The 24,509-nt window shown below is 46.2% G+C and overlaps 1 protein-coding gene across 6 annotated transcripts in view; it reads left to right on the forward strand.

Annotated features, from left to right (window-relative positions):
• Window positions 1–24,509, forward strand: part of ALOX5AP (arachidonate 5-lipoxygenase activating protein) — a 62,981-nt gene that overhangs the window by 18,648 nt on the left and 19,824 nt on the right. For 5 of the 6 annotated variants that reach the window (XM_074378006.1, XM_074378008.1, XM_045514147.2 and 2 more), the window contains one exon: window positions 20,901–21,025. In XM_074378006.1, coding sequence (XP_074234107.1) covers window positions 20,956–21,025 — 70 coding nt within the window. In that variant the 5' untranslated portion in view covers window positions 20,901–20,955. Of the gene's footprint in view, window positions 1–11,200; window positions 11,662–17,551; window positions 17,755–20,900; window positions 21,026–24,509 lie in introns of those variants that run through there. The other variant, XM_010951530.3, reaches the window with a different exon arrangement.

The following is a 24,509-nucleotide window of genomic DNA, read 5'->3' on the forward strand; positions in this document are numbered from 1 at the left end:
GCCTCAGACCTTCTTGTCTTTTGTCTGTCTTCTGACGCTGCATCATTGACAAAGATCTCTTGCTGAATTTCCACCAATACATATGGCAAAAAGAGGTTATGGCCCTTGCGTGCCTTCCTACTAAGATGGAAATAAGTATCCATTGAAACTGTTTTTATTTCTTGAAAGTTATTTGTGGAATTAAAAATTCCCATGATCGTTTTGGCTCAAACATCATGCCTGGGGCTTGGGGATAAAGTGTGCAATTTGATGCAAAATATGAGTGCCCATGCCTCGTTACCCAGCCAAACATACACATGGAGACTGAGATTTTTTATCATTACATCTTCTCCTACCCTGTGTTTCTGCCTTCACATCCTTTAAATTTGCTGGTGTTTGGCAGCCGCAGCCCGGATCTGGTTTCGCAGGAGGGCTTTTATAGGAGTGAACTGCCAATCGGCCCTTGGCTCTGTGATAGGGCACTGGGCTGGCTTGCTGGAACAGTGTTGCTGTAATCTCTGGGCCGGAAGTGCCCGGGGCGTGAACTGTTACCACCTACTCTTCCCTTAGCTTGAGTTCCATCTGGAAAGCTGAAGCTTTTCTCTGACATTTTACACAGTCACTGATCCTCATTTGTCAAAATGTGTCCCGAGGAAGTTTTCTTGAAAGTGAAAGGAGTCCATAAGCACTCTGTGCACAGCCTCCTGCCCCTCCTCCACTCCGCTTCCTCTGCCTAACTGATAATGTGGTTGTGAGCATCCATCCAACAATATCTGTAAAGTGCTCAGAACAGTGTCTGGCACATAAGTGCTCAGAAAATACTAACTCTTATTATTACTAACAATCTGACATATATTCCTTGAGCGGGGTACTGGGTACATAGTGTTCATTTTATTAAGCTTTAAACTGCGTATATCTTATAAATCCTTTTTATGTGTATAATATATTTTGCATACATTAAAATACTCTCATTAAAAATAAATGAGCATTTATGAGGTTTGCTTTAGCAGTCGTACGTCCCAGGGTTCCGGGACAGCAATGAAGGAAATATTCCCCCTGATTACTAGACCCATGTTCCAAACCACGGGACTGCCCAGGTGTTCTTATTCGTGGATCAAAAAAATACAGTAATGATAATAGTAAAAATACAGCAAAGAATAGTACAACTCCCTGGGAATTAATATCTGAGCATGTTTTTATTTTTTCCCTTCTTCTTAGAAGACCAGCAGGTTCTAGACTCCTTGGCGTCACTAGTGTTGAATCACTAGCGCAGGCTTGTGCCCTCCGGGCCGGCCGCCGCGGTCCAGAGCGGGACGGCCAGCACTGGGCAGTCCGAGGTGAGGACCAGGCTGATTCCACGCTGCCGACACGTTTCACCTCGAGAACTTCAGTGTGTCCCTGTTCTTGTTTCCTTTCTTGGTTCTCAGTTCCCTGCGTAGAGAGAGATTGACAAGGATGTTTTGTTCTGGGACTCAGGGGTTAGTGTTCAGATGTTGCTGGACAAAAAAGGACTCAGCTTTTTGTCTCTGATGTAGTTTGTGGTGGCTCCTGGGCTCTCAGCAGCTCCTGTAGCAGAAGCGAGGGCCCTGCCCCTCGCGCTGGCGGAGGGCCGTCTCCTGCATCACTGTCGGAACCTGCCGCTGCTGGGGTCCCGGTTGTGTTATAGTCATTTGTGTACTTGCTTGTCTCCTCCACTGGGTTATGAAGGTCTTGAAAGGAGAAACCATCTCGTTTATCTTTGAATCCCCACAGTGTCTTCCTCCGTGTTTGTTGAGTGTCTGGGTGAGTAGGTGACTGAATGAGTGAGTGAGTGAATGAATGAATAGGAACCATCACAAAAGAGCTGAGAAGAAAGTGGAAAGATTGGGCCATAAAACCTTTACAAAATCTTACTTTAAAATACTTTCAGGAATATTCGAATGCATTGAGTTGACAAAATAGAGACTTCTAAATGTAGTGTCATTTGTCCAGTCATTTCTGAGGATTTATCGGTGTTTTGCTAAGCTGAAAACTCCACGGAAGCAAGAACCATGTCTGTCCCCAGCAGCCAGCACATGGTATGATGCTAAATGAAGTAGCCTCTTCTCAGCCAGTAACCTGGACAGGAAGAAAGGCACATTCAATTCAATTTAATACATTTCTATAGAGCATCTTCTTCCAGTACTTTGCCGAGGATTGGGTGAAAATGTGAATGTCACAGTTTCTCTCTTTTAGGAGTTTTCAGTCTTTTGGAAGTAGAGCCATTTGCACCCAGCTCACAAGGCAGAGTGTGCTAAGTCCGGTAACAAGTAAAAGTGCTCAGTGAACGAGGAGTTTATTAAAGGCTATGGGATCTGGGGGTGTCTTCATGGAAAAGTGAGCTCTGGCAGGAGAGAGAAGACTTTGGCAGCTAGAAGTGGGAGGAAGATCATTTTGAGTGGCTGCCTGCGGGGTGCCCAGGATGGGAGGGGGAAGGTCAAGATGGAAAATCTGGTAGCCAGCCTCCCAGCTGGTGCCCAGTGAGCCTCACCTCCTGGTAGTTATGCTCTTTCGTAGTTCACCCAACATCGTATCAAGGTTGGTCTGTGCGACTGATTAAACATGGCAGGGAAGTGATGTTGTGCGGCTTCTAAGACTAGGTCACAAAAGATGTTGCCACTTCTCTCATTGGGTTTTGGATTGCCTGCCCTGTCATGAGACACACAAGCAACCTAGGGAGAGACCCCCATGGGGAAGGAACTGAGGTCTCCTGCCAATAGCCAGCACCGACTTACTATCTGCGTGCGCGAGCCATCTTGGGGGTGGGTGTTCCGGCCCTAGGTCAAGCTTTCAGGTGACTCCAGCCCCCGCTGACATCCTGACTGAAAACTCATGAGAGACCCCCAGCCAGAACTGCCCTGCTAGGACATTCCTGAATTTCTGACCCACAGAGAGTGACAGACGGTAAATGTTTTCTTTGTTGCTTTAAGCCACTAAATTTGGAGGTAATTTGTTATGCGACAATAGATATAGAAATGAAGGCTGGGGGAACCGTTTGGGGAAAGCCTTGATTTTCAAGGAGTTGCAACTGTGTTGTACGCAGTGGGCGCAATGTTTTTTGTTTTTTGTTTGTATGTTTGTTTGTTTGATTTTATTTTTTGAGGTGAGGAGGTAATTAGGTTTATTTATTATTTTTCATGGAGGTACCGGGAATTGAACCCAGGACCTTGTACAGGCTAAGCATGCAGTCTCCCACTGAGCTATACCCTCCTTCTTGTTTTATGTTTTTGTTTGTTTGTTTAAAACAAAGAATGATAATTCTGATGCTGTGTATAATATGAGTTGTCAAAAGGAGTGATGAAGCAGGAAGATAATTTCAGAGGTCACTGCGATGGTCCCGACGAGAGGTAATGAGAGAGTCTGGACGGAGACACTGTTGGGGGGTTGGAAAGAGACACTGCCGAGGTGGACCCACGAGGCACTCGATGTGAGCAGGGAAGGGTGACTCCTTGGTTTAGAGCCTAGGGACACGGCAGGGCCAAGATCTCATTTATGCCAAGAGGAAACAGTTTAGATGGCCAGCTCCGGGGTTGGTGGGGGGAGCTCCCTGTGTTCAGAGCCCTGCGGAGGGCTGGGCACCAGGCTCACTCCCAGACCGGGCTGGTTGAGACATCATCCCCTGAAGGATGGGGCCGTTCTATCCCAGAGCACTTCTTCCTCCCTGCCAAGTGTTCCCTGCTGACAGAGGCTGCCATCAATATTTTTAGCGTGTGACCTTTCCCAGCATGAAGAGCAGCGTCCTCTGCCCGGAACTTGTTCTCCAGCGGTCAGCCAGTGACCCTCAGAGGCAGGAACCGCAGAGGCCTGGCCAGCGAGAGTCTGCTGCAGGACCACTGTGAGGGCAGAGGAATTCAGACCCGAGTTTTGCAGGAAGTCTCTGTCTCACTGCCTTCTATTGTGCTGCTGAGGCCTGTCAACTTCAGTGCAAATCAGAGGCTGAGAAATAAAAAGCCCTGTTCATAAGTCCCAAGTGGAAGAGAGCATCTCATGTAAATTGCCTTATATGACAGTGACATCAAGCCTGGAGGTAATATTTGGGCAGATTATGTTAGGAAACCACCAGGACATAAACGTTGCTTTTATAGATCCTAGAACAGGCCTGAGCAAAACCCCAGTGGATTCATAACGCTCTTTCTTGCACCAAATACAGTCTGATATGGGGCAAAGCAAGGAAGCACTGAGGGAAACTTGAGAAAGAGTGAAGAGTGTCTCAAACGGGGTCCGAACCCCTGCCAAAGGCTGGGTGGGAGGATGCACCTGGCTGTAGGCCCAGAGTTGTGAGAGGTCTCTGCAAGGGATCTGTGTTAAAACCGTGTGTTTTCATGTTTATGATCATCTAAACAGATGGAGATAACCCTGTTCTGTGCTATCTGATGACTCCTGCAGACAGGAGTATTACCTTGCCTCCTCAGGACTCATATTCATAAATGGGTTTATAATCATTTTGATGCCAAGTGGGTGTTTTAAAAGAGGTTGCAGACGAATGGAAAAGACGAGAGATGGATTTCATACATAATGTAGCATTTGTGCCAAGTGAAGGACAAGGGACATCTCAGTGCCCTGCATAAACAAGACAGAGCAGCAGCTCAAAACAAGAAGCCGGGGAGCTGCCCGACAGGCGGACCACCTCCATGGGTTGAGGGAATGAGGGTTCAGCAAAATAATCTCATCTGTCACTCTGAACTAATGTGGTTCCCGGAATTTGAGGGTTTTGAAGCTTCTTGCATTTAATTTGCAGCAGGTCAAATGGCAGAAGCAGAAGGTGAAATGAACTTGGAGGGCAGTCCTGGCAGGGCACCGAGCTGCGCAGCCCAGTTCTTCTCCCCAGCTTTCCGGTCAATATGCCAAGTCTTCTTCCAAAGGGAGAGTGCAGGGGGAGGGTGTAGCTCAGTGTTGGAGAGCATGCCTAGCACGCACAAGGTCCTGGGTTCAACCCCCAGTCCCTCTGTTTAAAAAATAATGAATAAACCTGAGTTACTCCCCCCCCCCCCATAAAAAATGGAAAATACACACACACACACACGCAAACACGGGAGCGTGCAGGAGAAAGCAGGAAAAAGATGCCAGAAGTCAGAGGTCTTCTTCGGTGCATTTCTGCTGGAGAGTGCAAGTTTCTTTCCTCTGAAGGGAACCTAAGATAAGAATGACTCCTTATCCAGAGCCATCAGTTTGCCCCCTAGAAACGTCACGGTCACTGTTGCTGCTGAGCTAGAGTCTGGTGAGCACAATTTCATTTACTTTCTAAAGCTAAGCTTTCCTGGGAGATGTGTGAGTCCCCCAAAAGAAGGAGAAGGAAGGACCACTGTTTTCAGGAATATAATTATCAGAATCATCACCGCCACCGTCCTCATCCTCAGAGCGTTTACCTGGCGTCTGCTGCAGTGGGTACTAGTAATGGGATGTGTTGTTGTTATTCAGTGGGAACTGCGTGCTTTGGGTTCAGAACACAGGATCTTATTGCTAATACTGTGAAACAGCCGCCAGGCTGTAGGGGTGTGTAGGAGACCAATTCGGGGAGTGACACAGAGGTTGGGAAAGAGGAAGTGTCCACAGGGGACACTGTCCTTCTGCAGACCTGACCCTCTGGGGCTTCCTGCAGGAAGTGACTGAGCGAGACAGGATTGCAACTTCTGGCCTCTCATATTGCACTGCCCCAACCCCAAAGTTAGAAAACTGTACCTTCCCCCATCCTTGTCTGGGGTGTGTTTGATCCGAAAGCTGGTGAGGCAAGAGGCACCCAGAAAAGGGACAGAAATCACTTCTCATCACCAGGGAAAGCAGTGTCACAGCTCTGGCAGAGGAGGGGCATTGCCTCTGCTGTGGGAAGCTCTGTAGTTCTGGGTTCCTCCACCCCCATCTCTGCCCCTCCATCCCCTCCCTTCCCAGATCCCTGTGAAAAGGCGGAGTCCTGACATATCTGGAAGACCCTGCAAAAACTACATAGAGCTCACTCCAATGTGAACCTGGTGTTGTACAACTCCGGGAAGTCAGCAGAAAAAAAAATGCTAGTTTTTAACTGTAACTCTCATGGTGTACACGGGAGAGTTGGAAACCTCTGAATCTGGAAAATCTTTAGGCTCTTGGGGGAGTGTTGGGAACATGTGAACCGTTGGCTGTCTCTGAGAGGCGGGCATAGGGGTGTGTGTGTGTGTGTGTGTGTGTGTGTGTGTCTTGGGGGCATCCTCTACATGTCCCCTACAAATCTGCCTGGGCCCTCCAACCTCATGCAGTGGTTTAAGACCTGACACTCCCAGAAACAGTGTTGGGCAGTCACATTGATTCCGAGATCTCCATCCAACTTCTTCTACTCTGAATCAAATTTCTTCTAAAGTTTGGTTCCATAAATCTGAATCATGGGGTCACACTGGGATTCGAGAGATTCTTACCTGCCTTGCATTAAATGACTGTGATTCCCCCGAGAGGTGCCCCGTGGAGGTAACTCCCAGCCATGGCTCTTTATAAATGGATGCTGAATAAGCATTAGGGTAAGTGATGGATGTATTAACCTTAAAAGAAAAGACCTGAGCTGAGTGTTCAGAGATTCACAAAGAGCTTAGAACATCTCTCTGTCCCTGTGGAGGGAGGAGCTGGGTGACCCTTTCTACTCTCTCCCAAGGGCGACACCTGGGTGTAGGAAGGCTGTATGCACTCCTCACAGGAGGCCGCCCAGGTCCAAGGGCGAAGAGGGTGAGGCAACGAGGGGGAGACTTGAGGAGTAAGCATGGGTGTCAGCACAAATCAGTGGGGCGACTCGGCCTGAGCGGTCCATTTCCGGAGGTTTCATTCATTCTTTCCTGCCCTCCCTGGGTCCCTGGCTCTTCCTGAGAGAGGCAGTGGGCTGGCGAGGGGCCTGGCAGGAAGCTTCCTGCGGGCTGCCCGCTGCCCTGGGCTGAAAGAGCTCCCGGGGCCCGGCCGCTAGCTGGCAGCCTGTGGGTGGCTCTCGCAGATGCTTCGGAGGCAAGCATGCTCGACTGGAAGACGTCCGTAGGAGGTTCTGCTGGGGGCTTTTGTGGCCTCTGAGAAGGCAGCTTGCCATCAGCCCCCGGCACTTGGCAGAATGTCTCCACGTGGCTTACAGGCTCTGATTCCTGTTGGGAAATTCAGGGCTTGCCAAAGTGTTCATCTCACTATGTGAGCAAGGCCATTCCTGGCACCATCGTTACTCACACGGTCTTGCGCTGGGCTCCGCTCTGGAACTCGCATCAAGGTTGTGAGACTGTCCTTTGGCTGGGGAGGGGACAATTCTGTGGTCAGATCATTTCTGGATTGGCTATGGCGCCCTGGCGGTCGCAGGGCTGCCCTCTTCCCCAGCTCTGCCACCCTGACCTTGCTCCCTCACCAGGTCGACATGTGCTGGGGACCAGTGGCCTGAGGCCCCTGGGCCTCCAGCAAACAAGTATGTCACTGACTTTGGAGTCTATAGGTCTAGCTTTGAGTACCATGTTTTTACTTGCTGTGTGTTTACAGCCAAGTTACTGGGACTCTCTGAGCTTCAATTTCCTCACCTGTAGAAAGGGTGACAACAGTAGGCTTTTGTCCATGTTAAATGAGGCATTGGATGCAAAGCACTCACTACAGTGCCCGGTGCACGTGCTGCATTTGATGTATGTTAGCTTTTACTGTAAGGAACGTTCTGTGACTCTGCAAGTGCAGCTGGGCCACGTGACGCTGGCCAGCATGAAGGAGGTGCCTTCTCGTGCATGGGGACAGAGAGTATCTCCACGCTCCTTACTCGCTCCTAGCCTGGATGCCTCCCTGCCAGTACACGCAGGGGAAAAGGCAGCAGCAACCTGCAAGGCCTATCTGTGGATCGGGGAGGCAGGGACGTTACCGAGGGGGTTGGGCGTGGCCTGGGTACCATGCTGCCCTGCCCCAGTGGCTGCTCCTGGCTTGAGCCTCTGTAGGAGCCGTCCTCGTGATGGGACGGGCCCATCCATCACCATGGGGTTTGAGACCAGAACATTTTGAAAAGCTCCCCATGGAGTTTCCTTCTGTAACACATTAGCATCCCTTTCCACTCTTGGGCTTCTCAGAAACTTATGATCAGGCATGTGGCCTTTGACTTCTAGGGTGATTCCTTCTTGGCCACCAATTCCAGCATTCAAAGTGGTAAGAAAAAAAATGGTCATAGTTAAACAGGAAGGTCAGCATTTAACGGCCCAATGGTCACTGTGGTGCTGAGTTTAGGGCAACATCTGTCAACTCGTGACATCAAGTCTTGTTCCCCATCACAGCTGAGCTGCTGCCAGAGGTCTGAGTCACTGGGCGTGTGGCATGGAGGTGATGGGAGCTACCAGCCTGGAGGAAGCAATCCCCGGGGCCCAGGGGAACCCCGCATGGATACATGCTCCCTTGGCAGTCTCACAGGGTCTGGGCTTGATATCACAGAGATCAAGTGCTCAGGGCAATATCTGATACACATAGAAAGCATCCAATAAATGTTAGTAGGTATTGTTATTATGATGATGATTCTCTAGAATCAAACAAAACTAGTCTAGGATTTCGGCTTTACCATGTGTGATGTCTCTCAGCCCTCAGTGTTCCCATCTGTAAAATGGGACAACAGTACCTCTTCAAGATTAAATAGAGTAATGTGCTCAGGTTGCTTGCACTTAGTTGTGCTCAACAAACGTTCCCATATCCTCATCCCTCCTTATTCTCTCCCTGTAGGTGTAGACTTCAGAGAACGAAGCTTGTTACAATCCTGCATAAATTGACCAGACTCTTTAGGGTGTTTCAAAGAGTCAAACAGCATTTAGTGAACATTCTCTGTTAAACCTGCCTGGATCGCTCAGGGTTGTCTTCGCTGTCAGAGGTCATTGCTGTGTCATGTGTCATAGTGGGGTTAATGGACACGTGCCGGGTGAGTGAGGAGTGACTGTTTCGGATGTTCTGCTGATAAACTTGTGTCACTTCTAACTTGTGAGTGTGATTCAAACACAGCCTGAGAACTAGGGCTGTGCCTCAAATGCTTTGTTTTTCTTCATTTCTAGGGTGCTTTTGAAATAGGCATTTGCATTTGGAAAGTGTGGTGGGTAGTTTTTCTAACTTCGTAATATTACAGAGAAAATCAGATGCTACAGATTACTGAAAGCCTCTGGCCACCTAAGACGCTCTCTAAGTGGTTTTCAACACCCTTCATGTACAATGTAAATGGCACTATCTCTCAGGATATGTGAGAACATCCGTTTTTCTTCTAATGCAGTAAACACATAGGTGTCTCGTGGGATGTCTTTTAAATAGACTTAACACAATATTCAGGAATGATAAGCAAAATAGAATCACAGGAATGTATTTCATATTAATAACATTGGAACCTTATGTTTAATGCAGTGTTAAAAGTTGACAATTAAGTATGTAGGAGTCAGGAAATTCAATTAAAATTATCACAGTAATATGAATTTAGCCACATCCTGTATTAGTTATGAAATCCATTTAACACTGCAAACAGTAGTGTTTTCATCTAGTTTATTCAAAAGGAAAACAGGAACAAAAACACTTTAGTACTATATATACTCTGCTAATGTGGTCAGGCTGATTTTGCCAGAGGAAGAAACTTAACTTTTGAATCTTTGAAGCCCCAGTCACTTAATCCAACATCTGTTTCCTTGCTTGTTGCATAATATCTGTCAATAAAGGTAGTACAATAAACAAAGGACTTTTCCTTCTCTTCTCCCCTCTGTTCCCTGAGAGAATGGGGTGTCTGCACCCCGAGGGAACCGTCCAGAGAGCACAGCCACCCTTCTGATTTCTCTCCCCTCCTCTCTGTGGGTGCAGATGCTCTTGGGGTGCAGGGGGGTTGTGATTCAGGGTGAATGCCGCACCTCTCATCTAGAGCTGGGAACCCCCTGTGGCCATGGATTTGGGGGGAAATGAAACTTGTAATTCAGTCCTCCAGTCATGACACAGGGTTCTTGGATTCTGTTGAGTCTACTCCGTGCACCTTCCTCCTGCTAGCCGAGCACTCCACCCTCTGCTCCTTCTGCTAGCAGGAGCAGGAGGAGACGGGCTTTCGTTTTTAATACAGGTACATCTGCATCAAGTCTTATTTTGCTACATCTCATCAGTACTGCCGCGTGGATCACTGGGGGGCTATGGTGCTTAGCACAGTTCGCTCAAGAATAGCCAGAGTCAACCAAGCACTGGGAACTTCAGCTACACGCCCGAATGACCCCTGGCGAAGTACTGTAAGAATGACAGTGAAAGGGTCTTGAAAGGAACATCTCAGGGAATTGAGCCAACGCTCATCCAGAATGTTGTCAGAAATCTGAGGCTTATTCTCCTCTTCTCTTCCTTATCCCCCACCCCTCCCTAAAAATTGTAGTTGCTATTTAATAAATAGCCCTGAAATCCACCAGCTTCTGCCCACAGGAGTCTAAGCTGCCATCTTTTCTCTGTAGATCTCTGGAACAGATGCCCAAATCTCCACGCTGGCTCCTCCAGTTTGTTCTCCACACTGTGGCCAGCGTGATCTTCCAAAATGCAAATTCAGTTGCAAGACAATCCTCTTAAAATCCTTGAGTAGCTTCTCTTTGCCCCCAGGATCATTTTGAAACTTCTTGACGGTACTCACAAGGTCCTTTGTGATGTCGTTGCCCAGACCCGCCCACACCACCTGTTCAGTCTAGTTTCCAGTTAAATGAAAAACATTTCAGCTCTTCAATTGCACTGTGATCTTCCTTTTAATTGGGATCTTTGAACATATCATTTCCTCTTTCCTTATGTCTTTGCCAAGCTGATTTCTACTCATCCTTTGCGTTTCGTCTTAGATGCCACCTCCTCTGGGAAGATTTTCCTGATATCTTCTGTAAAATAAAGACTACAACTAGTTGCCTACCCAATATCCATTTCCCATTCATCCCAGACTCTATTCAGGGTATTAATGTGCCTGGCTGAAAGATTTTATTCCTAGTTTCTTCTGAATCTAGGAATGGCCATGTGACAGCATTCTGGGCAATGAAATAGAAGCTGAAGTTGAAGGGTATGACTGATTCCTCTTTTCCCTTCTTACTCTTTCTCCTTTCTGCTTCCCAAATGCAGAACAGATGACAGAAGCACCAGAAGTGATCTTGGACAGTCAAGTGACATTGGGATGGAGGCCACACTTACGACAGTGGAGCAGAAAGAGAGAAGGCACCTGGGTCCTTGATGACCTTGGAATCACCACATCAGTCCTGGTTTGCTTACCACTGGAATTCCTTTACATGAGAGAAAAACGAACTTTAATGTGTCTAAGCCATTGCTGTTTTGGTTTTTCTGCTTATATGCAGATGAACTTAATCCTAACCAATATTACCACTGACTGGTAATGAAACCAGTGGTATGTATGTTTGATAAGTATTTGTTGAATGAGTGAATAAATGAGAGAAGATAGAGAACATATAACATTTCGTACTCCTGCCCTCTGTCATCTGATCCTCTTTAGGACCTGGGTCTGTGGAGCTATACTTAACAATATGATTCCTTTAATAGATCAGTGGAAGACCCTGGACCACCCTTCTAACAGATTACTTGGGACTCTACTCATCACACATCTCTAAAAATAGTTGCTATCTTGAAGATTCTTTAAGATCATTTGTTTCATATCCAAAAACTCATTGCTAAAGAGACACAAGAAGCAGAAAATGCAAAGAGACTAATGTGTTGATAATTTTTGTGAAGAATGTAAGTTGTGTCTAGATTTACTTTTTTGCATGTGGATGTCCAGTTGTTCTAACTATTTCTTGAAAAATGAGTTTTTCACCATTGTATTGTCTTTGCTCCTTGTCAAAGGTCATTTAATTGTATTTATGTGGATCTATTTCTGTGCTTTCTATTTTATTCCATTGACCTCTTTGTCTATTCTTTCACCTCAAAGTAGACAATGTCTTAATTACACAAGTTTTATAGTAAGTGCTGAAGTTGAATGGTGTCGGTCTTCTGATTTTGTTTTTCTCCTTCAATATTAAGTTGGCTATTCTGGTACTAATGCCCCTCCTTATAAACTTAGAATTAGTTTGTCAATACCCACATAATAACTTGATGTGATTTTAATTGGGATTGTGTTGAATCTACAGATCAAGTTGGGAAGAGCTGACATTTTGATAATATTGAGTCTTCCCCTCCATGAACATGGACTATTTCTCCATTTATTTAGTTCTTTGATTTCATTTATCAGAGTTTAGTAGTTTTCCTCATATAGGTCTCAAACATACTTATTTTGTTAGATTTATACCAAAATATTTCATTTTTGGGGGTGCTAATGTAAATGGCATTGTGTATTTAGTTCCAAATTCCACTTGCTCATTGCTGTTATATAGGAAAGCAATTGACTTTTGTATCTTGTATCCTGCAATTTTGGTGTAATCACTTAGTTCCAGGAATTTTTTGTTGTTGCTGTTGTTGTCTGTTCTTTCACATAGACAGTTACATCATCTACAAACAAAGGCAGTCTATTTTTTTCCTTCCCAAACTGTGTATCTTTTATTTCCTTTTCTTTTCTTACTGCATTGGCTAAGGCTTTCAGTATAAAGTTGAAAAGGAGTAGTGAGAGAGGGCATCCTTGCTTTTTTCCCCCTGACTTTAGCAGTAATGTCAGCTGTAGTGCTTTGTGAATTTTTTTTTTATCAAGTTGGGGAAATTTTCCTCTATTCCTAGTTTGCTGAGAATGTGATGACACTTGAACATGCCCATATTTCATACCAGATAACTGAGATTTAGGAGAGGAGCAGAGGCTGCAGCTAGTTTATAAAATTGAACAAGTGACTGTAAGCTCCAGTTTCTATCTTGGTAAAATGGACTAAGTAAGGTAATGCATGTAGAATGCTTAGCAGTGTTCTGGGCAAAAGGTGAGCCCTCAATAAATGTTAGCTATTACTACTTGTTCGTGGGTGAGGTTCCAGGCCAAGCATGTCCTTCCCCAGTGCTAGGCTTAAGTAGAATAATTTTATTCTCTATTGGTTTGGAGCAGTTGGTCCCTGTGACTTTTGCTTAGGATTAGTTGTGACCTGATTTTGTGAAGCCCTTTCTAACAGATTCCTAATAGAATCAGGCAAACTCCTATCTGGTGACTGATTTGCTCCTTCTTTGAGCTCATTTGTATTTAGTATCTTCCTTTAATTTCTGGATTCCTTTTTTTATCTGCTTACTTTTCTTCTTCTGAGATTGAACCGGTAATCCAGTCTTATATTGGGTGACTTCTGGCTGAAGACAGAAGATGATCTAAGATCAGTAGCTACTTACAACTATTTCCTTGATTATTATCTATAGAAGTAGAAACTATTTTTATTGTTTGGGGTAGTCCAGGACATCTGGTCACCTTATCTTAGAATCTCAGACAGGTGACTCTACTACCTAACTACTTAAAATAGAGGCCAAAGTAAATAGTGGGACAAAGGATATACAATAAGATATTAGTGTACCTGGCTTGGCCCTTCAGACAGAATTGCATTTGTATAGGAAGAGTGGGTAATGGAACTTTCTGCCACCTGATATTTCTAAACTATTTGAAATGCAAAGCCAGGAGATCCTCTATTCCATGCATTCCATAGTTTAGTTAATATAAATTCCTTTGTTGAACCTTCACCAGTTGAATGATTATATATGTCTATGTAATTTACTTTACTTTCTAAGTGAAAAACACTACTGAGCTATTAAACATCAAAACATTTCCTCCTGCTCCTTTAACATCAATTTTATTGAGGTATAATTTATATACAATACAATTCTCACATTTAAGTGTACAGTTTGACGAGTTTTGACAAATGTGTACATCCATGTAACCATCACCAAAATCAAGATGCAGAACACTTCTACCACCCCAAAAAAGTTTCCCTTGTGTTCCTTCGTATCTGTAAAAGTAGATAATTAAGACTAGGGGACAGACAAGGTCCTAAACCTCTATGGTTGCAAAATTACTGAGCCTTAGTTTTCATATCTATAACACTTAATTTATTATTATTATCTCCAGTCAATATCCAGCCCAGCCTCAGCTCCAGGCAACACTGATCTGCCTTCTGTCACTGTAGATTCTACTGATCTTTTCTAGAGTTTCGTGTACATGGAATGACACACTCTTTTGTGTCTGTCTTCTTTTGCTCAGCATAATGGCTTTGAGGTTCGTCTGTGTTGTGTGCATTAGTAGTTAGTTCTTTTTTATTATTGAACAATTCCATTGTAAGGAAGTACCACAATTTGTTTATTCCATTCACCTGCTGATGGACATTTGGATTGTTTCCAGTTTTTAGCTAGTTTGAGTAAAGCTGCTACAAACATGACAATGCAGGTCTTTGTGTGGACATGTGACCAATTTGTAGTCCACAGAAATTCTGGGGCCTGCCTCTGCTGTGAAATTTCTCAGGAATCCAAAAGTCTGAGCCATGGTGAATTATCCTTTCCAAGGTGAAGGACAAGTTCTTACATCTGGCCCCTCCTACCACTAAGAAAGAGTCATAATGCCCAGTAGACCTGTTTGGATCTTGGATGTAACATATACCCCATTTGGGCATGCTAGTCCAACCCATTCACTGAATAACCTAAAAAGGCACCAGTTTTGAGTGAGACCCAGAGTAAGAGGAGGCCCTGCACACAAATTCAGGCTGCTGTACAAGCTGCTCTGTTACTTGAGCCTTAAGACTCTGCTGATACAATGGTGCTTGAAGTATCCGCGGTAGGTGGCTGGTGGTGGTAGGTAGGCAGGTGCTGTTTGGAGCCTTCGGCAGGCCTCTACAGGTGAATCCAAGCCTAACTCCTTAGGATGGTGGAACAAAGCTATGTTATCCTCTGAAGATAACTATTTTAAGAAACACTTGTCTTGCTATTGGTAATAAATGCAGACTCTTCACCATGGACCATCATATTATCTTTTTTTTTCAGGTTTTTTTTTTTTTTTATTGAACAACAGTCAATTACAATGTGTCAATTTCTGGTGTACAGCACAATGTCCCAGTTATGCATATACATACATATATTCGTTTCCATTTTTTTCATTAATGGTTATTATAAGATATTAAACATAGTTCCCTGTGCTATACAGAAGAAACTTTTTTAAAAATCTATTTTCATATATAGTGGCTAACATTTGTAAATCTCAAACTCCCAAATTTATCCCTTCCCACCCCCTTTCCCCAGTAACCATAAGATTGTTTACTATGTCTGCAAGTCTGTTTCTGTTTTGTAGATGAGTTCATAGTGTCTTTTTTTTTTTTTTTCAGATTCCACGTATGAGTGATATCATACGGCATTTTTCTTTCTCTTTCTGGCTTACTTCACTTAGAATGACTATTTCTAGGTCCAAACATGTTGGTGCAAATGGCATTTTATTCTTTTTATGGCTGAGTAATATGCCATTGTATAAATATACCACAACTTCTTTATCCAGTCATCTGTCGATGGACATTTAGGTTGCTTCCATGTCTTGGATGTTGTAAATAGTGCTGCTACATCGTGTTATCTTGTGAGCTGAATATCATCACTCACACCAGTAAGCCGGGTTTGCAAAGAAGCCACATTCCATCATCAAATAGAAGGGGTATGCATATAAGAGGCTGGGCTCAAGCAGTTCCAGAAGGTACAAACACATTGCATAAGCAAGTAAGCTTCAGAGGCAGCGACGCCCTGCCAACAACTTGATCTGGGACTTCTACTCCCCAGAACTATGAGTCAATAAACTTCCGTTGTTTTAAGGCGCCCATTTGTGGTGCTTTGCTATAGCAACCCTGGATACAAATACACACATGCACGTAGACTATTTAACAACAGTTATGTTAGGTCACATACCTATAACACAGCCATCTATATATTTTGTCTGCTAGTGGTTCTGGTTCTCTGGTTGAACCCTGATTGATACAGGACATTTGTTTTCATTTCTTTTGGAAAAAATACCTAAGAATTGCCAGGGAATAGTTAAGTGTGTATTTAGCTTTTAAAGAAACCGCCAAACTTTTTCCAAAGTGTTTTTATTAACAGTCTGCCATTTTTACATGTATCACTTTACACTCTCGCCAGCTACAGGTTAGAATTCCACTTGCTCCACACCCTTGCTACAGTCGCAAGAGCTTTACGGTGGGATCTCGTTGTGGTTTTACTGTGCATTTCCCTGATGACTAGGGATGCTGGGCATCTTTTCATGCACTTATTGGCCATTGGTCTGTCTTCTCTTGTGAAATATCTGTTCCTGTCATTCTCCCATTTTTAAAAGGAGTTGTTTATATTTTTATCATTGACTGAAAATAAGTTCCTTATAATTCTGGGTGTAAGTCCTTCATCAGATTTATCTATTACAAATACCTTCTCCCTGTCTGTGGCTTGCCTTTTTATTTTCCTAATGGTGTCTTTTGAAGTGCAGTTTTCCACCTTGATGAAGTCTAATTTATTGATGTTTTTCCTTTTCATAGCTCCCTCTTTTTGTGTCTTATCTAAAAAAATCTCTGCCTTCCTCATAGTCACAAAGACTTTCTCCTGTGTTTTCTTCTAGAAGTTTATAGTTCTAGTTTTTATGTTTAGGTTTAAGGCTCATTTCTAGTTATATTTTGTGTGATTTTGGGGTGGGGTCAACGTTCATTTTTTTCCCCCATATGGATATCCACTTGTTCTAGTACCCCTTGTTGAAAAGGCTTTCCTTTCCTTGTTGAATTATTTGGTCAAAAATCAGCTGAGCTTATATGAGCATCACAATTTTTAATCTTGTTAGAGTTGAATGTTTCCAAGTCAGGTCATGCCCATTTCTGATCCCATTTCCTTGGAGAGTCTATAAGACAAATTAAGCTGATACCTGGGTGAAGGAAACTATGTCTCACCTCTGGTTTTGTACACAGAACACAGCATGATGTTCTCTGCACTTAAGGGTCACTTGCTTAATTTTCCAGCAAACTCTTTAGCAGTACACACTGCTGTGTGTTTGTGACAAGAGAGGGAAGAGGCTCTCCGGACGTGCTGTCGTGGGTTCTTGCAGTCTGTGTGAATGCCTCTGGACTTCTGCTTCTATTTGTTTCCTTGTGCTGGTAGTGTCAGCCTATTACTTGAGGTTCTACAGAATGGAGGTCATATCTGTACATGTCGTTTTGATTAGTGAAGCATTTAGCTCAGTGTCCTGAGCATGTGTGGACTTTCAGCAGTAGCCTTGAAGTTGCAGCAAATTCCCTACCCCTCAGTTTCCTCATCTGTATAAGGCATGAGGGCCAGTCTCTAACTGGCTCAGTTCAATTCAGAACCACAAGCTGTTCATGTAAAGATGGGCCATCTGATTGTGGCCGGGAAGAAGACATGACACTTTAACCAGGCTGACTTGGTTCTCGTGGAGACTATCGACACATGACGTCTGGAACAGACTGTGGTCTGATCATTGTTCCTATCACTTATCGGTCTGAATCAATATTGGTCTGAATATTCTTTAGATTAACTAAAATTAAAAGGAACTGCTTTGTAACCACCTCCCATATGTGCCTGTATACCTGGGCTATATCTCTGTGCCTTGTCTAGAGTTGACCCCCTCACCCCTCCCGGCCCGGGAGCATTCTGTCCCCCCGGCCTGGGAGCATTCTGTGCCCTCTCCCTCACTCCCAACGTTTGTGTACAGGCAATTCCTTGTCCTAATGAATGCTGAGGGCAACCTTGGCCAGAAAGCGAAGGGAAGAGCCATCCTGAAACAGCAGCACACGACTCGGGTGAGATGAAGGCTGCCTGAATGGTGTTGCCTGAAGTGGGCCCGTGTTGCTATGGTGATGGAGGCGCGTTGATGCCAAGTGGATGAGCAGCTCCCATGGATTTTAACAGCAGCTGGTCAGTGCCACCGCCTTCCCTGAATTGCTGCCCCCTTGAGTCACTACTTGGCCCCAGCTGTCCTGATCTCTGTTGACAAATGGTTGTCCTTCACAGTCAGACTACTAACAGTACTCTAATTAATGAACATGCTAATTATTCTCCCTCCTCCCAGTACATTTGTCTAAGTAACCTGTCACACACAGATAAGTGCAGCGTCTGCAGAAGCACCGAGGGCGCTGGGAGCAGGGGTCCGGGAGGAGCCGGGGTGGCTTACAGCCCGGGAGCTGTGAGCTGTTTCTGGTTAAATTACCTTTACTAACGGTCAGGTGTCCCAGGAATATATTTCCTGCAAAAAGTAGACATTTCCCTGTCTTTCTTTTAAAAAAAACCAACTCTTTAAGGGGCGGAGCGGCCATTGGTCACTTTACTAGCCTCTGAGGGGATTACCAAAGGGAGATGCAGAAGGACCAGGAGTCCCAAGCCCTGAAAACTATTCCAGAGGCAGCATTCAGGGTGGTTAAAGACCCAGACTTTGAAGCTAGACAGGCCTGGGTTTGAATCCTAGGTCTGCTCTTCCTGTGTATCCTTGGACTTGTGGTTTAACCCCTCTGAACCTCAGTCTCATCTTTGGGGCAGTGGGAGAGAGAATTGTCCCCAGAGGGGTGTGTTGAGGAGCAAATGAACAAAGGAGGTCCTCAGATCACAGCTGCTTGGTGCCTCGGGTCTGGGGCTTGGTCTGGCCTGGTTTTGGGTGGGCCAGAGCCGGCAGCGGGCCTGGCAACAGCCTTGTTGGAAATCCGGAATCCAGCCTGGCGGCTGTGCACCCCTCCCCCCTCCCCCGCACCCCTCCCCCGCGCCCGGCCGTCCCTCTCTTTTTTTTTGTTCTGTCTCAGCAGCTCTCTATTGAGATGAATGGCATTTCCAGAGGCTTCACCTCTGATAAGTGTTCCTCTGCAGCCGCAGCCAGCATCTTAATGTGTTCGCTGTAATTTAATGGCCGTCTCGGCTGACGATTAAAATGCCCTCATCCCGGGTAAAGTGGACTCGCTTCACCAGCACGTGCGTTCCCACCCTGGCCGGGTGACTCCGGGAGCTCAGATGTGGGTGTCCCACCAGGGAAGGGGTGCCGTTGCTGAACCTCCTTTCCCGCGCCTTCTCAGCCTTCTGAAGTGGAGGTGGCTGGGCATCCCCCAACCCCGTTGGCAGGGCTCCTGAGGCTTGAGAAACCAGCAATAGAGGCTGCGCCTTCCTGGTCCCCCACATTTCCTGGGAGCTGGCAAGATTTCCACAGGCCTCCTGGGCTGACCATGTAGGATTCCACCGGTGCTGTTTTCCGTGTGCCTGCAGACCCTGGGCACAGCACCGTAAAATAAACTCTCATGCCGGAAGGAGATCAGGATGAGCCTTTAAGCTGTCAGGCTATAGGATAGAGAAAGTTCTTTAAAACTGGGCATTTTAATCTGGAATTATAAATCGTGGACAGCCACAGCAAGACAGTAGACACACCCAGCACTCCCCACCATTCCCCGCATCTTTCTTTAGGGAACTGTCCCCCTCAACCACATGACGACTATGGAACCACCAGTTTCTTTCATTTTCCTGCCATCTGGTTGTCCTAGGAATGGATACCTGGATATTGTCCTGAGAGTTCGTCGAGAGAAACCAGCCCTTTACAGGTGACAGAGCTGTAAGGTGTAAAACTCCAGAGTTGGAGGTGGACACATTTTCCACTGTGTGGGGAAAACTGGTCTGCAGAGAGAACAAGCTATGAGAAAGTTGAGAGAAAGAGAGGCATTGAGAGAGAGAAGTCTGCTTGAGAGGCCCAACCTCATCTCTGCTCTTTTCAACGCCTGGTCGTTCAGTTCCTTAGATTCTTTGAGCCAGTGAATTTCCCTTTTTGCCCAAGCGAGTTTGAGCTAAGTTTCTATTGTTTGTAGCTGGGGTACTTCTCAAGGGGACTGGCCTTCACTTGTGATGCATTGTCACTGAGACATAAGGAGTACTGGAAAGGCTAACTTTATGGGGACCAGACTCCTTGTCTGCTGGGACCGAAGCCTTCCCTGGAACTTACAGATGAGATCTTGTTGAGGTGGATGCACAAGCCTTGCTAGTGCTGAGGTCCTAACCAATCTCACAATGACTCCACACTTGGTGAAGTGCCCCCAGGCATTCGGAGAATTCCCAAGAGCATGGAGACCAGCCAGGAGCGCCCTTGCTGCTGGCCTCTGAGCATCCAAGCTACTCATGCTGCCTGCATGGACCTCCGTGGGCCTCTTTCACTCAAGCTGGCCTCGGCTGCTCCAGGTGTGAGGCCTGTGTGATCTCTTCCCTACGCTGGCCTCTCCCACACTGAGATGCAGCTCCCGCTGCCGCCAAGTATAGTGACCAACGTTCTCTTTCCAAGTGAGGTTTTGGTAAAGGCCCTCCTTAAATTCTGCCAAGTGTTGCTGAGTCTGGGATGAAGACTGTAGGAATCTTGCATTTTCGATGTAACTTCCGAGGGATTGCCATTTACACGGAGAAAGCCATCCTGTAAAATGCCAGGCCACCACCTACCTCGCCCAGCAGGTTCCCACTTACACCTCTCTCTTTCTCCTCTTATTATGCCAAGAAGATTCCAGGGAAGTGTCTCAGTAATTATCTCCAAGAAGCCCGTTACACGGTTTAACAGTCCTTCTGGTGTGGAAGTTTTCCTTAGGGGTCACCTGTGACCCCCTTTCTGTTCCTTATTTAAGTTCTGTGGTTTAGTTTTAATTCTCTTGTTGCTTGTTTCCTGTCTACACGGAGACATCAGCCATCCCCTTGGCATCATTCATTCATTCATTCTTTCATCCAGGCCTTATTATGTAGCTGCTAGTCCGGACTCTGCCATGTGTTAAGGATTTATTTTTTCCCCCGGGAATTCAAGGAACGAAAAAGACAGTACTCCGGAGGCAGATCTTTTTGGTGCTCTAGAGACAAAAAACAAGTTTCACTTTTTCTTCCTCTCCTACCCCTCTCCGGAGCCTAGCTTCTCCTGGCAGGACACGCTGAGCCAGGGCACTTTGGTGGTTGGTTTAAAAAAGAGAAAAAGGAGAAGAAGGCGGCTTGTAATTGTGCTGGGACCTTCAGAAATTCTAATGATGAAAGGCAGAGCTCAGCCCTCACTTCCCCTTTCTGCACAGTGCGGTGCTGGGTGCCACGGAGCGGAGCGGTCCTTGCCAGGAGCCTGAAACAGACATGGATCAAGAAACCCTGGGCAACATCGTCCTGCTGGCCATCGTCACCCTCATCAGCGTGGTCCAGAACGGTGAGGGAAGCCCCTCCCTTGGGGCGGATTTTGTTTCTAGTTGTTTGAAGGTCAGGCTTACACACTTGTGTGTGTGCGTGAATGTGTACACGTTTGTCTTCTCTGTATTTGGATCTTTATTTGAAAGTCTAGGGGTGTGTGCATTTCTGTGTGAATCTGGGATTTTCCCTTCTTCCCAGTCTTTCACTTTAATGGGGATGACTAATCACATCTGTAGAGCCGGGGCAGCAAGCTGGAGGCTGCACCGACACCCACACTGAAGCGTCTGCAATCAGCATTTCAGCTGTTAATGACTATGGCCAGAGACTGGCTGGAGGGCAGGAAGCCTGGAGAGGGGCCGTCAGATACATGTCCACCCGGACCCTGGCGTTTACTAAGTGCAGCTGGGCGGACTTCAGTGCACTGGGGTTACCCATCACCTGTAGGCTAAGAAAAGAGTGAATTCGGATGGGGTGGGGGGGATTTCACCTTATCATCATCTTACCTCTGTATTGCTTTTTTTTTTTTCTTTTGTAGGGACATGTTCTTTGTAATACTTTCTCTTCCTCTGGCAATGTGCAGTTTTGGAAGTATTTTTTGTAGGCGTTATATACTTAGAGAGAGAGAGAGCGAGGATGATTTTCTTGTTTGCAGTTGACATTTCTGTTTGCCCTGCTGTCACTAAAACAAAGCAAGGTACCTATAGCTGAAAAAGGCAGGACTGGGTCAAACTTTCTCTTTGAAGTTCTGAGTTAGACTGCCTCAGACTCCTTTTAATCAGCGTCTCCAGAGTCTTTGCGATTTCCATTTATTAAGAGAGAGAAAAAAGGAGAGAAATTACTAAAGGCAGCTCTGTCCCTTAATGGTAGTTCCTGAATGTTCACACACTCTCACAGTTTGGAAAACTAGACATGCAATCAATTTAGGATATTCTGATACTTTCCCCCAACTTGAGTGTGGTTAGAGGCTGGCGATGAGCTTTCTGGACACAGAACAAGGCTTCCCTTGGCTGCCCCACACCAGAGAGGCCCAACTTTGCATACTTCGAGTATGTCTCCTTTATGGAACAAGACTTGGCAGCTCTCTGATCCAAACATTTTCATACTAAATCTCACACAATAGACTTGCAGCTCAGAGAGGGGCGCCTTGGTCTCGTCAGTTATCAAGGGATTCATTCATTCAACCTACAGACACACACAGCAGGGACCCCGCTCTTTCTGGGAAGGGTCCTGCATCCAAGGGGATATAGCAGCGAACAAGGCAGCTCTGGTTCCTGCCTCCCGAGAAGGAAAGGGCAGTGGGAAAACGTGGGCAGGCAGGTAAGCAGGAAGCCTGCAAGGCCATCCTGGTCCCTGCAGAGGCAGAGGCTTGAGGGGGTGGGTGGGCACTGCTTGTTCAGCTCTGTGTAGGCTCCCCCACCCCCCGCCTTCCCCCTCATATCCATCCGTTTAGCTGACACGTGTCAGTGGACAGGAGCCAGTGTCCCCTCAGTCGCCCGTGCAGATGGGGCTAAGCAGAAGTTTGAGTCCACTCTGAGCTGCTTCCTCTCAGTTCAGAGCTGAGTAGGGGAAGCTGTGGGGTCCCACCTGTGAAAACTGGGTCTCTTCATCTCTCCTGAGACACACCAGAACCGGGCCCTGGTCTGTCCAGTGGGCCCTGGGCTTTTCCGTAGAGGTTCAGCAAACCCTGAGCAGACCTGAGGTGGACAATGAGATTTCTAATTATTTTTGGCAAAGGAGATGAAGCCCTCTTCTTGAGTGTGACGAGGGGAGGAGAGATGATAGATAGCCATCTGTCTGGGTTTTAACTACAGTGTTTCGGCAGCCATTTCAGACGGGTGGCGACAGAATGTAGTGGCCTCACCACAGACTCCCATGCACCGCTGAGGCTTCCCGGTGGGGGAGACAAGTCTGGCCCAGCCTGCAGCCACTGCTTTGGGCTGAGACTTTTCCCCCTGGGCAGACAGATGACTGCGGTGTGTGTATATATCTGTGTTGACAGCATGGCCCCCACATCACGGCCTCTGTCCCTCCCCAGTCCCCCGTGAGCAGGGAGGGCAACATGTGGGTAGAGTGACTTTTTGCAGAGCTGTCCCACCGTGCTTGGAGGAGGGACACACTGCTGCCCTTTGGAAGCCACAGGAGGAGCCCTTGTGTCCCCCTTAAGGGCTTAGGACAAGCCACACCCTGCTCTGAGGCAGAGAGCAGGGCTCCTGCGATGCTGAGGTCACCCTGTGAGGACTTTTTGTTTCTAACTGTTAAATGTGCCCATGCAGGGGAGCAAGAAAAATTCAAATGACTTGGGAGACAACACCTCTGCCTGCTTTAACCATGAGAGTTTAGGCAAACACAAAGGTCCAAATGTAGGTCCAGAACCTCTCTTTGCAATTCTAATTAACCTCAATGTTGCAACCATAGAGCTACCTTATTGATTGAGTTCAGAAAATATGCAAAAACTGTGCTTTTTCTCCCTCTGGCCCCCCCCCCCCAATTCCATTCCAAACCCTTCCTGTTGGTTTCAAGAACTGGTTACATGTTGTTGCCAGGCACGGCGCACTTTGTCCTAAGACAAGGAAGCCCAGTCCAGTGTCTGTGCCGGTGCTGGGAGCTCTGCTCTCTGTACGTTGTGTGAGCCTGATGCCTGATTCCCCAGGGAGAGGCCAGAGCCCGCCTGCCTGGTGGCACTTCCTCCTCTGCCTCCCAAGCTCTCTTTCATCATCAAGATCTTTGAACTCGTGGCCCGCTTCCAACTTGATCCAGCAAAATGCAGATTTGGAAACACAGAACAAGTTTAAAGTACGTTGTTCCAAGAAAACTGGACCAGAACTACCAAAGTCCGGTTTCTGAGGGAGAGGAGAAAGGTGCTTTTCCAACAAACAGCACCCAGAGAGCCTCCCGACCTCTTAGGCCAAGGTGCCAGTAGCTTTGATGTGAAGCAAGCCTGGGAAACACAGACGAGGGGAAAGCGATTTCCACAGGAAGCCACGCTAATTAGCTTGGGAGGAGAGGGTGAGCTGAGGGGAGGGACCCTGAGCCTTGCCTGCAAGCCTGAATGGTGACAGCAGAGATTTGTTTTTTTAATTTATTTAAACTTTTTATTGAAGTATAGTTGATGTTCAAAATTATGTAAAGTTACAGGTGTACAATAGTCACAATTTTTAAAGGTTATACTCTATTTATAGTTATTATAAAATATTGTCTCTATTCCCTGTGTTGTACAACATATTACTGTGGTTTATTTTAGGCATAATAGTTTGTATCTTTCAGTCCCCTACTGGGTGTTGAAAGTGGGATTCAAACCTACTCCAAAGAGCAGACATTTCCGCCGTGCACACTGCTGCAAATTCATTCACTCACACGCACACAACTTGGGGAGTTCTCTATTGTAACGAGCTGAAATCTGTTGTCCTGTAATTTCTATCCACTGGTCCTGCGTCTGTTCTTTGAAAAGCTTCACCTGTGCCTGCTGCCTCTGTGTTTACAAAACCAGCTGTAACATCCCTTCT

Source organism: Camelus bactrianus, chromosome 14, assembly GCF_048773025.1.
Source record: "Camelus bactrianus isolate YW-2024 breed Bactrian camel chromosome 14, ASM4877302v1, whole genome shotgun sequence".
Classification (NCBI taxonomy): Eukaryota; Metazoa; Chordata; class Mammalia; order Artiodactyla; family Camelidae; genus Camelus; species Camelus bactrianus.